Raw genomic sequence first — 14469 nt, 5'->3', positions numbered from 1 at the left:
GGGAGAGGGAAGAGCCCATGCAAAGCTGTGCAGTGGGAGTGGTCATGGGAGATCTGGGGAAGGGAAAGCAGGCTGCCCAATGCTGAGCAAGGGGGAGCGAATGAAACAAAGGGAGGGGGCCTTGCTTGTAGGCTGTGTACGCGGGCCTCTCACTGTTGTGGCCTCTCCCATTGTGGAGCACAGGCTCCGGACGCGCAGGCTCAGCGGCCATGGCTCACGGGCCCAGCCGCTCCGCGGCATGTGGGATCTTCCCAGACCGGGTCACGAACCCATGTCCCCTGCATCGGCAGGCGGACTCTCAACCACTGCGCCACCAGGGAAGCCCTAGATCGAAGATTTTTTAAAGGAAGAAACCTTCTAGCTGCTTTGTGGCGAAATGACTAGTTAGAGGAGTGAAGCTGGTCCAGACCCAGGCAGTAGCAGGGAAGATGGTGAGAAGCAGAAAGATACAGGGACTTTCATCTCTAGCATGCATTCCCTCAGGGTAGCCGGATGCTCCTTTGAAGGGACGCATCACGTGAGTCGCCAGGATGTGAGCTGCTCTCCACCCAAATCCTGTATTTTCTAAGAGGATTAACCTAAATGCATCTTTAATGGGCAAAACAGCAGGGTGTGCGTGAAATGAAGTGGAAAGATGTCAGCAACACCAGGAAAAATATTTCAGGGCAGGGGAGTCATACTATTAATGGAGTAGATATGCCTAGGAAACCCTTCTGGTTTTCTCCACTACTTCCTTTACTGTTCAGACCAAATTCACTTGAACTCCTGGGTTAGGTTTTGCCTCTCTCCGAAGACCACAGTGGTGAGGATTCCAAATAAGATGAAGGCATCAGAGGAGCAGCAGTGGCCATTTCTTGGTACACCTAAGCTGTCTCCAAGTGGGCTGTTTCCTGTACTACAGTTTTCAGTTAACATAATTCATTAATAGTGAAGCAAAGTCAATATGGATGGTCAAGGAGCCCGTAAATTCTGATTTTAAACTAAACCTTCAATATAGCATAACACAGGATTCTACCTTTGCCTAATAAAATGCCTGCCATTTCAGGCCTGCTTTATACAAACATCTTCAAGTCCAGCATTAAAAATATCCATGTATAATTCTCCATCTCTAGCAGTGGTTCTCAAACCGGCTGCATCAGAGCACACCCTGTTATAAATATGTACTTCCAGGCCCCACCGCCCCAAGGTTCTGCCTCAGGTTTGGGTTACTTCTGGGCACTAAATCCCACAAGGTGACTCCAGTGGTTTCTGCATTGTCATTACCTGTCTCCTGAGTTCCCTGGACATTTAACAATCTGTACTTTTGTATATAAATACAATCGTACGTAACCTGTACATTTTGTTACTAAGATGCCTCAAATCTTTTTTGGGGGAGTGGATATTATTTATTAATGAGAACTAGCTGGAACCCTCCAAAGTGCAGCAAGGAGCTGGAATGAGTACAGCTGACCCTTGAACCAGCGGGGATGAGGGACACCGACCCTCCCCACAGTGGGAAATCCTCTAACTCCATACTCCCCATCTGCGGTTCCCCATCTGCAGCTTCAACTGACCAGATTGTGTAGCACTGTAGTATTCACTACTGAGAAAATCTGTGAATAAGTGGACCCATGCAGTTCAAACCCGTGTTGTTCAAGGGTCAACTGTACAATCCACAAGTGGCCTAGAGGACAGAGGAAACAGGGCACTGGCATGAGGGAGCGGTATGCTGGACATTGCCAGGAACTGACTATCCCTGTCTAATTAGCCACAGGTATTTCCCACCCTCACTCCTTCAGTGGTATTTGAAGCCCATTCGCCCCCAAATGATTTTTTTTTAAGGCACAAGGCAAGGAACTGCGTTCTTTTCCCCACTGCTACCTACACCAATTCTAACGGGCCCAGCACAGCCCTTCCAGTCTCAGCATCCCTCACAGCCCCCACCCATTTGAGCATCTCTGGCCTGCACTTACTGCATAAAAGCTCACCCTTGACAGCACTATTCATATTCTATACAGTATAAACAGAGAGGCAAACAAATGTAAAAAAAAATGAAGAGGTTAATAAACTTAACTATTAATTTAATCAGGAGACATCAAAGTGTAATTACGAACACTTTTTTAATGACAACAGACGGTAAATTTATACAAGTTACAGGTTAGAATATAATGAATACAAAATCCATCCAGATAACAGAAAAACATCACTCACAAAAGTAAATCTGATTCAAGTGGGCAAAGAACTCAAGCCCCCCATTTTGATAATTACACGCAGCTTTCAAGGTAGCGCATCTAAAATCTGCCCCTTGTCAGGGCGCTATTCAAGACTACAAGCATATTCAGTGACTCTAGCAACTTCAAAGATTCTAACACTTTTAGCATCAAGGTCAAGAGAAATCTCATAACAGGTTCACTATGCAAAAAAAACGAGAAATGTGAACGTTTTCTGCAAACTGTAAGGTGCTGTGCAGATGTTAGCTATTGCTATTATTACTGTTCAGTGAGATTTCACTGAACTTGAGAAAAAGGAAGACTAGTCTGTAACTGACAAATATGACCTATAGAACATCTTCAAAGGAACGCAGATATTACTTTCAAGCACACGTAGCAACAAAACAGGCAAGGAAAGTGTGGCCAGGAGTGATGGTAAGTTGAGGAATTCCAGAGTACTTTAATGAATATATAAAGGCTTAATCTGTTCACAGGTTACACGTAATATTTATCGTTAGGTTCCCACAGTCCCTGAAAATAATTTATTTTCTCAGGTGACCCTTCCCCCTACAAAAAGGAAAGAGAAATCTTGTCAAGTTGTGAGTGTGCTGCTTCAGGCCAGCTCTTGCAAACACTATCTTAAATGGAAGAGCAGAGGCTGCATGAATCAACTTGTACCATAGGCAAACCATTTATAAAATGGCCTACCAACAATGTACAACTTCACTTGAGCATAAATAAAACAATAAACATGAACTTGTCCGGAGACAAGAAATATACACTAGATGCATTTAAAACAGGATATAAATTCTTTGTCTCGTACCTTCAGCTTTCATCTTTCCTTGGGTACACCCTATCTGTTTAACTGTTTTTACTGGTCTCCTTGGGTCCTCTAGCTGTATATACAAAATTTATATGAAAACAGAAAATAAACACCAAACAAGTCAAGCAGTTGCTTTTTGGGCAAAGCTGATGAGATTTTTATGATAAAAATAATCTTAAAGTATATTTCTGTTAGATCCCCATGAAACGCAGGTTGGGTTTTTTTTTTCTTTTTTATGGAGGGTTTAAATTTCTTCAGCAATTCAAAACTGAATTCTGCTGTCACATGTAAAATGGTATCCACTTGAAGAGCTAATGACATCAGATGCATTCTACAGCAGACTTTTCATTTTTTAGCACAATGAGAATAAAGATTATATTCTGGGGACAAAATGGGAGGTGAGGTGAAGAAGGTCATGTGTTAAATCAGTAGCCTGTACTGACACTTCAAGTTACACTCCCTAATTGAGGTTATTCTTACAATCAGTTTTCAAACAATAGTGAACATATTCCTACCTTATAACATTTATATAAGGGCTCAATTGTAGCTTTCCTTTTTATACATCCTGAAGTATATACATTATACAAGAGGAAATCACTGAGACATCTTGAAAAATAAATCTATTTGTCAAATACCATGTTATTTCAACAGCAGCAAACTACTCAGTTAACAGTTAAAACCCTAAGAAAATATTAACTGGTGTGAAAACAAGTCTATACTGTAATAACCCCAAACCTCAACCTTAACATCCGATTCTAACTTTCAAATGCTGGGTACCTTTTCCAAGAGGAAATTACATCTGCTTTTGCATGAATCCCCGGTTTAAATACTTGCAGAAACACACCCATGTTATCTACTCAGCAAATGTCTGAAATCAAACAAAACAATCCAACACTGGACATTAACGTTTTACAAATAGCATAAGATCCCAAAAGTACAAGAAAAACCTTGACATTATAAAAAAAGAAATTAGGTGGACAAATTTTAGTACAACAAGGCATCTAAAGAGGGGACCATCTAGAAACCTACCATACAGTACACTAGACTCAATCTGGAGTATCCTACAGTTTCATATTAAATTTGTAGAACTTTATACCAAAACTGCAGTCTCTTTAAGAAAACATTTTACATTTAGAATAACTACTTAAGACATTTAAACTGTAGATAACATTTAACTATAAGCAAGAATAAAAAATAGTCCTACAATAATCTTTTATTTCTTCTCAACAATTAAATAAACACAAATGCCTTCTTTGCTTTTATGCCTAACTACCTCTCTACTCCTTTAGTCCAGTTCCACAACATCAAAAGTAGGGGTGAACAAACAAAATCAGTGATGGCAAACACTCACAGCAAGGGCCATTGTATTAGGGATTATCAATGACAGGAAATTTGTACAATGAGATATCTGGTTAAAAGAGTAAACTACTAGAGAATGGACTTGAGGATATGGGGAGGGGGAAGGGTAAGCTGTGACAAAGTGACAGTGGCATGGACAAATATACACTACCAAACGTAAAATAGATAGCTAGGGGCTTCCCTGGTGGTGCAGTGGTTGAGAATCTGCCTGCCAATGCAGGGGACATGGGTTCGAGCCCTGGTCTGGGAAGATCCCACATGGCGCGGAGCAAGTAGGCCCGTGAGTCACAACTACTGAGCCTGCACATCTGGAGCCTGTGCTCCGCAACGGGAGAGGCCACGACAGTGAGAGGCTCACGCACCGCGATGAAGAGTAGCCCCCGCTCGCCACAACTAGAGAAAGCCCTCGCACAGAAACGAAGACCCAACACACCCAAAAATAAATAAATAAATTTATAAAAAAAAAAATAGCTAGCTAGTAGGAAGCAGCCACATAGCACAGGGAGATCAGCTGGGTGCTTTGTGACCACCTGGAGGGGTGGGATAGGGAGGGTGGGAGGGAGGGAGACGCAAGAGGGAAGAGATATGGGAACATATGTATATGTATAACTGATTCACTTTGTTGTAAAGCAGAAACTAACACACCATTGTAAAGCAATTATACTCCAATAAAGATGTTAAAAAAAAGACTCAATAAATGAAAGCTATTACTATTTTTTAAAAAAAGAGTAAAGGTAGAATGTGCTTTTTAAGAAAACGGCCAATAATCACTCATCTGAAAAAATGCAAATAGCCGCCAGGTAAAATTGGCAGAATCTGAACTTAAACCAAACTTCTGGTGTGTAACAAACTAGCATTAAGAAATGCACACAGGATGTAAACCAAAATACTGGTTATCTCCAGGTGGCAACATTACAGGGAATTTAAATTTTCTTCCTGTTTTAACATGCACTTTTTTGGGGTGTGTTTTTAGATTGCACACAAGTAGTACCAAGTGGCTAGAAAGAACACAGACCAAGGATACGAAAGTAAAACCACAGGGTCTTTTTCTATCAGAAAGGACCTCAAGGATTATCTAACTTAGATACATTATCTATTTTTTTCTAGTTATATTAAAGACTTTTTTATTAGTCTCTGCTTTACAACAAAGTGAATCAGTCATACATATACATCTGTTCCCACATCCCCTCCCTCCTGCGTCTCCCTCCCTCCCACCCTCCCCATCCCACCCCTCCAGGCGGCCACAAAGCACGGAGCTGATCCCCCCACCATCCATCCACCCCACGCCTGGCAGTGTATACATGTCCATGCCTCTCCCCCGCCCCGTCTATTATCTATTGATGCATCTGGGATATAACGGCACTGATTTAAAAGACTAGACTAGAAATTCCAAGAATACTTCCTGGATGATAAAAATAATCTATTTTCAGGATTGTTTACACTCCCTAAGTATGCAAAAATGAACACATTTAAATGTAAATTCATTCATATACATTATTAAAAAGTAGGAAAAACAAATTTAAAGGGAGTTTACACAACCTTGTAATTAAAGTATAAGTTCATTGTTGAATGACCAGAGCAAATCAGATCATTACAGGGTTTGCCTGAAAGCAGGAGGCTGGCCTGCAAGGGGCCTTTAGGGAGTAGGCTGGGTGCCTAGGCAGGTAGCTCTCTTTGCTTTGCTGTCTGCATTCTTCAATAAACCCAGTCCTTTTACATGAATGGGTGTGATTCAGCCTAGTTTCCCCACGAAATGATGTAATGAAAGATTTCTATTGACGAGGGATTACACTTTATGCAAAATTTCTCAGTGACATTCAGATTAATTCCAGTGTCCACAATTTAAGCAATTTCCAATACGCATTTACAACCCAAAATCCAATGACCTGTTATTTTCATGATAGTTAGGAAAAGTGTTCCAGCGAAAAATAAAGTTTAGATTTGCTCCACTATGTACATCTGAATATATCCAGAGGAGTAAAACTCAAAGCCAACCAAAAGAGAAAATGCTATAAAATATTGTTTTGTTGTAAGATAATCAAATTCTTCCCAGAATAATGTGTAACTAATTTCACATACTTATCTGTAACCAATTTAACTTTTCCAAATTCTCATTTGCAAATGAGAGGCTCATACAGTTAAAACTGATGATACAAACCACTGTTTTAGAAGGATCAAAATTTACACTAGTCAAACGTGATTCCATAAGATTGATTTTAACATGTTCAACTTTATTAAAATCATCAATACCCCAGACGCATTTACCATTTTAAAAAAAATCAATTTAATGCTATCAAAAGGTGATGTTCACTTTAATCCTGTTTGCCTTCACGCCACTGCCTTGAGCCTTCATTCCAGGCCACATAAACAAAGAGGGCGAGCACCACGTGGACGGCGACCACTGCAACAATAGCAGCATAAAAACAGCTGTCCCTATTGGACATCCCAAAGGCGCCTAGCGAGAGAAAAAAAGTTTCCATTTTATTCCAAAATGTATCAAAATACAAAAAACAAAGCATACTAATTTTTATTAGCTATATATTTAACTAGTCAGACAATTAAAAAGGAATGATTTGCATGGTGATAAATCAAGTATTCACTTAAAGATTTGAATACCTTCTACACAAGAACATTATTTTGCATGAAAACCACAACTGATCACTTCATCTAAGGACTCTGACATTAAAAAAGGGAGCTTTATGGGCTTCCCTGGTGGCGCAGCGGTTGAGAATCTGCCCGCTAACGCAAGGGACTCGGGTTCGAGCCCTGGTCTGGGAAGATCCCACATGCCGGGGAGCAACTAGGCCCGTGAGCCACAACTACTGAGCCTGCGCGTCTGGAGCCTGTGCTCCGCAGCAAGAGAGGCCGCGATAGTGAGAGGCCCGCGCACCGCGATGAAGAGTGGCCCCCACTTGCCACAATTAGAGAAAGCCCTTGCACAGAAACGAAGACCCAACACAGCAAAAATAAATTAATTAATTAATAAACTCCTACCCCCAACATCTTCTTTAAAAAAAAAAAAAAAGGGAGCTTTATTTTCTCTTCCTTCCAATGTCTTCCACCAAAGGTACCTTCCCCCAAATTCCTCCTCCCATGTCAGGCAACTCTTGCTCTCAAAGGGCTGTTAAAAGAAAGGATCTGCAAGCTATTCCACAGAAAACCATAAGCAAATATGATGTCAAACTGGAATAACCAAGTGATGAAAAAGTTCATTTCATGCAACGTGATTTTTGAAAAGCAAAACAGAAGCAAAATTAAGAATACCCAGTTTAAAGATATAAAGAAGTCATAAAAGCACAGAATCTCAAATATAGTTAAGGGGGAAATGTCTTGTTTTATGGTCTACGATTACCTTCAAAAACATAAGACTTAGTCGTGAAATATAACCCAATAGGTACAGTGATCATTAAAGCTGTGAAGAACAGGAGTGTCTTCAGAGTGGATGCTAATGAACGTTCATTTCTGGAATAAAGTAAACAAAGAGAAAATCAGAGCCTGCACAGCCATTTCCAACTATTCTTGTGTCCATAAATGCTATAAATACCCACAGAAAAGATGCTGGGAACACTGCCCCTGCCTTGAAAGCAGTGGCGAGAGGAAGAAGGGGCAGTGCCAGGGACTCAAAATTAGAAGATCCTAGAAATCCAGCAGCAGATCCAGTGTGAAAGGAAGTATAAAGTGCAAAAAAGTGGTTTGTAATCTCCCAAGTGCTATGCAAATGTACACGATTTGCAGAATTCACAACGGAGGTAGCAAGGGAGAAGATACACGGAAAACAACTAATGAACGTCCCTTCACAAAGCATCCTATCAGTGGCTATAGCTGAATACAGTACAGACAAAGTTTGAGAATCTCCAAAGAAATAGGAGCCTAGAACAATCTGAATGCAGCTGAAGGAAACTTACTCAAATTTCTCTGTAATTAAGTAGCTAGAGTACAACTTAGACGGCCTTCACACATGGATGTATTAAAAGTTTGATATCAAAACTTTTTGTTCAGTGAATTCTACTCTTCCAGACTATTTTAAAATCAATGGAAATATTGCAATGGGAAAAGTTTTGTTCCAGAATAAAATGATTCTGAAGAATGCAATTAAGCTTTTAAAATTATACGCTTAAAGAAAAACAAGTCAGATAAACTGTTACTTAAAACATTAGCAATGTAAAGATTATAGCCACACCCGCTTGTCTATGCATCACCTAAGACTTCATGGAGCTAAAAGGGCAGAGCTTAGTGGTGGCGCCAGACCACATGGCCCTCAAAACCTAAAATATTTACTATTTGGCCATTTCCAGAAAAACTTTGCCAACCCCTGATGTATACTATTCCAATTATGTTAAAAATGTGTGCACATGAAAAAGGACTCCAGATTAATACACAGTAATAAAGTTATTTCCCCACTTTCAAATATTCCTTAATGTTGTTTTAGTGATAAGCAGATATACGTCAGCATTTGTCCTAATGCACTGTCACAAATGAGCAACACTACTGACAGTGAAGCTGTAGTAAGCTTCCAGCAACCCTGGACACACACATACCTCATACATACCACCTCATACATTACGTTTAAAAGCAGTAGACCCTACAGCTTTTAACCTTTAGATGAAGTCTTTTTTTCTTAAATCTAACCATCCTCACACTACCTTGTCAGGGAGGAAGAAATTTTCCTCTACCCTCTTGGGTTCTTCCAGCTGTTCTAAGAATTAAATTGACATGAGACATATTAACAGGAGAAAAATCAAACAAAGTTGAGTAACATGTATACGTGGAAGAGACCCAGGAGAACTGAGTAACTCGCCAAAATGGCCGAAACCCTTGCCTTAAATACCATCTTCAGCTAAAGACAAAAGAGGATGTTGCGGGTAGGGGTTGGGGATTTCAAAGGGGAAGAAGGCAATTCACACGAAGATGGCAAAGCAAATGTTTGGTAAACAAGTGTTTGCTAGGCCATGCAGAGTCTATGGGACACAAAGTGGACACCAGTCTCTATACCCCATTTCCCCCACACCTGGCCCATATTCTTTGCAGGTATCTCTGGTGATAGCTCTCTTCCAGGAACAGGCCCTCTATCTAAATTTTTTTAGGCAATTAAGGGGAAGGTCGAAGTTTCTTCCTGAGTCTTTTGGGCCTTGACTGTTTTCAGTCTGAAAGAATCTGCATACCAAAGAGACATTTCGGGGTGGCAAGTGTTGCTTCCCTACAACCTTGACAAACGTCTAACTTTATGCTCAGAGTCAACCCTTGAACTTAATTCTTTCTGGTAATACTCAGCAAGAGGTTCAGTTTTTATCTGTATCTCTAGGAAGAATACAGCCCAGCCTTCAAGGTTCCCCCAGCATAACCTCTCTTCTAGGCACCTTTCCTGATTATGCCAGCTGGAACGATTCATCGCTCTGGGATCCAACCACACTTAGTTCATGCCTGTTGTTACAGCACTTAACATGATAGCCTGTGTCCTAGACAGTCCTGCACATTCCTCTGTACCCCTAGACAATCCAGGCAAAGGAGTTTTTGTAACTGTGTATACCATTACAGGAGAGGCTTCTGGCAGGCCACAAAGGAAGGGAATATTTCACGTTTATACCAGTGGTCTACAAACTTTTTTGACTGTGCAATCCATCATTAAATAAAAGTTTTGAGCACACACTCCCATACAGGCATAATGCTTTTTAAAATAAATTATCTATACACATATTACTCATGCATTCTTTAAAATGTAAAACACATGCAAAAACAGACACTAAAAAGGATAAGGTTAAATTTTTTTTAATTTATGTAGAAATTCTACTATTTTCTTTCCATACTTCAATGAATCATCTTTTAATACATACCACTTTGGTGATCACTGAGCTATACATTCTCATCTAACATACATAAGCTCCCTTACACTGCTTCCTAACAGAAAAATTTTAGAAAAATTTATTATGTAATCTTTATGAATAATATGAGTGTCTGCAGGAGTTCTATATAAAAAATACAGAAAGTCATATCCAAAGAAAACAAAAACACCAATTTGAAAAGATACATGCACCCCAATGTTCGCAGCAGCATTATTTACAATTACCAAGATACAGAAGCAACCTAAGTATCCATCAACAGATGAACGGACAAAGGAGATACGATATATATATGTATACACACAGACACAAACATATCAATACATACGTAGAATGGAACACTATTCAGCCATAAAGAATGAAATTTTGCCATCTGCAGCAACATGGATGGACTTGGAAGGCATTATGCTAAGTGAAATAAGTCGGAGACTGTATCATATCACTTATACGTGGACTCTAAAAACTACAACACACTAGTGAAAACAAAAAAGAAGCAGATTCACAGATATACAGAACAAACTAGTGCTTACCAGTGGGGAGGGTGGGAGGCGCAATACAGGGGAAGGGGAGTGGGAGGTACAAACTATTGTGTAGATAGGCTACAAGGATGTATTGTATAACACGGGGAATGTAGCCAATATTTTGTAATAACTATGTATGGAGTGTAACCCTTTAAAAATTGTATAAAAAATAATACATACATAAAGTCGGTATTTGGCCAATTCTTTTGTGGACCCCAACAAAAAACTTGACCTTCATGGTGTTTCTTCGGGGAGTTAAAAGTATGTGTTTTTCGTATGGACACCAAGGGGGGAAAACCACGGTGGGGTGGGAATGGTGGTGTGCTGAATTGGGCGATTGGGATTGACATAAATACACTGACGTGTATAAAATTGATGACTAATAAGAACCTGCAGTATAAAAAAAACAAAAAAACAACTAATACTAAACTTTCTTTGGGTTATTTGTATGGAAATATGTTAATATAAATGTTTCAGACATTACATGAAATTTCTAAAAATCTTGTATGTTCTTGTATAATGTTGTAAGTCATAATTCTAGTTATTACTTTAAAATGTATATCTCAGAGGTAACTAAATTTCCTTGTCAATTGCATTATTATGAACTTTCATCAAATCTTTAACCGTGGTCATTTTTAAGTCTTTTGTCATTACAGACAGTTCTGGGTGTACTCTGATGCTTTTGCAAAACTGTTCCTATAAAAGGGTTTCATCTTCAAGGAATTCATGGAAAAGACTCTTGACAAGTACAGGTTTCTGGTAACTGACTATACTGCTGAACTGAATGAATAAGCATTTTCAGAACTCTAATGGAAAACTGATGAATTCATAAAAGTGCTAACAAAAGATCAAGATGAAAAAAATTAATTATATGGGACTGAGTGAACTGATGAGGATGATTATAATTTTTGTGATTTTCTGTTTGAATAAAAAAAAATCCCACAAGGACTCAGAGGCAAAAAATATACAAATCAATTTTCACTGCAAAGTAAAGGAGCTGTTACAGTGGAGGATTCCTGGACTGAATGTCAATATTATGACATAGTATGAGTGTGTTTCATGTTTGGTAATTGCAATCATTGTTGCTTTTGTTGTGGTCATCCATTTACAATGCTTGGTGTCAGTTTATTTCTCTCTTGTAAAAATAAAATACTGTGTGTGTGTGTGTGAAAAATAAATAAATACTTTTAAAAATAAATAAATAAAATAAAGTATGTGTTTTTGGTGTGCAAAATTCAGATCATCTAACCTGATAAAGAAACAAAGCTTGAGAATCTAGAGAAAGGGAAGGTTAACCGGTTCTCCTGTTCTTTAGATCATCTCTTGAATATCTATTATCTGGCCTGGCTTTGAGAAAAGTGTACTATTGAAAAGATTATATAATACCAAAAAAATGTTTTATAGCACACAAAATCACTTATGATCCCACCACACGAACAGAATCTTTTCTGCATGTTAATTTCTAGCCCCACGCGCTCTACACATGGCATATCTTAACAATTTGTAGCTTATCTCCAACTCCTTCTCACCTCTCTTTACCTTAAGCTCCAAAAATTTGACTTTCAGTCTCACAAATATAGGACTAAGTACAAAGTTAAGCATACAAACTTCTGAAAACTAGTTTTCAAACTTCCTCTAGTGTTTATAGGACATTTTCTCCTTGCCAGCTTGGGTATAACCGGTGATTTATTCTAAAACAAAGCTACTGATGTCATTCAACTGATTTCTCCTATGTGTCTCTGATCGGGTGTTACTGAGACTTGTTAGAAATGAAGAATGAAAACATTCAGAATTAGAACTGGCCTCACACAAAACAAATAATTCAGGATGAACCTTACTGTGTCCCCACTCTTAAAACCATCTAGAGTTTACCCACTTCATATAAACTTCTGCAGCAAACACTAAGCAGATAGAGCTTACCGTGTTCCCTTTTATGGCAAGCAAGACTTCCACTGCAAGTAGATTTCACTGCAAATTCCATTAGGAAACACTAGAATCAGTCTAGGAGGGCTATACTGTATTCTAAGTGTACTTAATAAAAATACCTGTTGGTAGCGTCACTACTAAACAATAATAAAAAAAATAAACAAACACCTACATTGCCATTGTGAGAGTGAAAAAGATCACGGGGCTCCAAAAATCACGGGCTTTGGAGTCAGTGGGCTTGGACAACTGCCAGCTCTCAACACTTATTAATTGTGTGACCTAACCGTGTGATCTTGGGCAAGTCACTTATTCTGAGTCAACTTCATCGTTTTTAAAAATCAGGAAACTAAGCACTTTCTTAATTCTGATAATGTATGTAACAAAGCACCTAAGCTGAGCCTGGCACACACTGAATGGCGGCTAAACCCCTCCCCATCCTCTTGCCTCCTGAGGTATCAAGAACCACCCGCTCTCTCCTCAGGTTCCCTCTACTCGGCCACCAGCCTCCATCCTACTGACTCTCCAAGTGAAGCAGACTCAAATCAGGGAGAGCCCTTTCTCCCTTCCATTCGTTCATGCGTACAGCAAACATTTATTAAGCCCCGACGATGCAGGCCCTGTGGGGGACACGAAGATGGAGAAGGCCAGGTTCCTGTCCTCAGGGAGCTCACCCTGCAGTGGGGAAAAAGACTGCAGACAGCAAGATCGCAATATAGACAACAGCGAGAAGTGGTGCTAGGCCAGAAACAGGAGCTGAAAGCCCCCCAACCTATCCCACAAGACCCCGGGTCCCTTGCTCCCGAACGAAGGGTAGGGGCCGGGCGTGCAGACGCTGCAGGTCCCAACCCACTTCCCCTCTCTCTAGCCCGCAGCTCCGGCCTCGAGGGTCCAGACCTCACGCCCACCCACCTCAGGTCAGCCCGGTCGGCCCGGGCCTTCCCTCCTGCCCCGCTCTCGGCCAGGGCCGGTCCGCCTCTTGCTCGAGGCCCCCGCCCGACCCCGACCCTGCTCCGGACTACCTGAAGTCACACGGCTGCAGCGCATTCAGAGCCGCTTTATCAAAACGCTCCATGGCGTCGCCACGCCCGCAGCAGGCGCTCAGAGGCGGGCTGGGCTTGGCGTCCGCGCTTACTCGGCTCCGCGGGAGACCGGTCGAAGCAGACCGCGCCGGAAGTGCCGGGCGCTGGGCCGCAGCGCGCAGGCGCGGCGCGCCGTGTTGACGCCAGGCGCAGGCGCGGGCGCGGGCGCAGGCGCGGTCGCAAGCGTTCACGTGACTTACCGGCCGGGGCTGCGGGGCGTGCGCGCCAAGAGAGGCCTGCGCTCCAGGAGCAGGCCGGGCGAGTGCCCCAGCCACAGCACGTTGAGCCGGGACTTGCCTCGCAGCATGGTCCTCCGGGGAGGGCGGTGCTGCGGCCGCCCCCTGAGCGCGCGCGAGCACTTCTCGTCCCCGTTCCGGCCTTTGTTGAGGAGCTGTGGTTGTGAGGCAGCTGGAACAGATGATCTGCGGGGAAGGAAGACCAGGCAGAAGACTGGGGTGCTAGGCAGCCAAGCAGTTTCCGACGACAACAACACAAAAAAGTAGTGCACATTATTCCCCAGTCCTTGAGTAAATGCCTCATTAATTATTGCCCCCAGTGAATGTCCAGCCATGGGAAGCTGGGAGGAGTTAGTTTAACACTCACCGAGTCCGTAAAGCTAGGGAATGTCAGAGCTGAAAGAGCCCTTGCTGAGAGAGACTGTTCCAGGCCAGACGCTGGTGATCCCAGCTTCCACTTAAAGTTAAAAACATTTTGCAGCTGCTCAGAAAGCTGCCA

At 41.5% G+C, this 14469-nt stretch overlaps 1 protein-coding gene across 2 annotated transcripts; it reads right to left on the bottom strand.

The window, feature by feature from the left end:
* Nucleotides 1-6682: 6682 nt before the first annotated feature.
* VMA21 (vacuolar ATPase assembly factor VMA21) lies at nt 6683-14053 on the bottom strand. 2 transcript variants are annotated; one of them, XM_079727753.1, is made up of 3 exons: nt 13935-14053; nt 7724-7833; nt 6683-6826 (listed from the first exon to the last, which is right to left on the bottom strand). In XM_079727753.1, the coding sequence occupies exons 1-3, from the start codon at nt 14039-14041 to the stop codon at nt 6684-6686; spliced, it is 360 nt and encodes a 119-aa protein (XP_079583879.1). In that variant the 5' UTR covers nt 14042-14053; the 3' UTR covers nt 6683. The 2 variants fall into 2 exon arrangements, with proteins under 2 accessions (XP_079583879.1, XP_079583878.1); XM_079727752.1 differs by lacking the exon at nt 13935-14053 and adding an exon at nt 13675-13775.
* Nucleotides 14054-14469: the final 416 nt, after the last annotated feature.

This window comes from Hyperoodon ampullatus (genome assembly GCF_949752795.1).
Source record: "Hyperoodon ampullatus genome assembly, chromosome: X".
Lineage (NCBI taxonomy): Eukaryota > Metazoa > Chordata > Mammalia > Artiodactyla > Ziphiidae > Hyperoodon > Hyperoodon ampullatus.
This window is presented reverse-complemented; position numbering and strand designations above follow the sequence as displayed.

Excerpts from the sequence above, each read along its gene's own strand:
- VMA21 (XM_079727753.1), bottom strand. The coding sequence starts at position 14,041 with ATGCTGCGAGGCAAGTCCCGGCTCAACGTGCTGTGGCTGGGGCACTCG. Across the intron at positions 7,834-13,934 it reads ACGCCCCGCAGCCCCGGCCG|AAATGAACGTTCATTAGCAT; the intron begins GTAAGTCACGTG and ends ACTTTATTCCAG. Across the intron at positions 6,827-7,723 it reads TAAGTCTTATGTTTTTGAAG|GCGCCTTTGGGATGTCCAAT; the intron begins GTAATCGTAGAC and ends TTCTCTCGCTAG.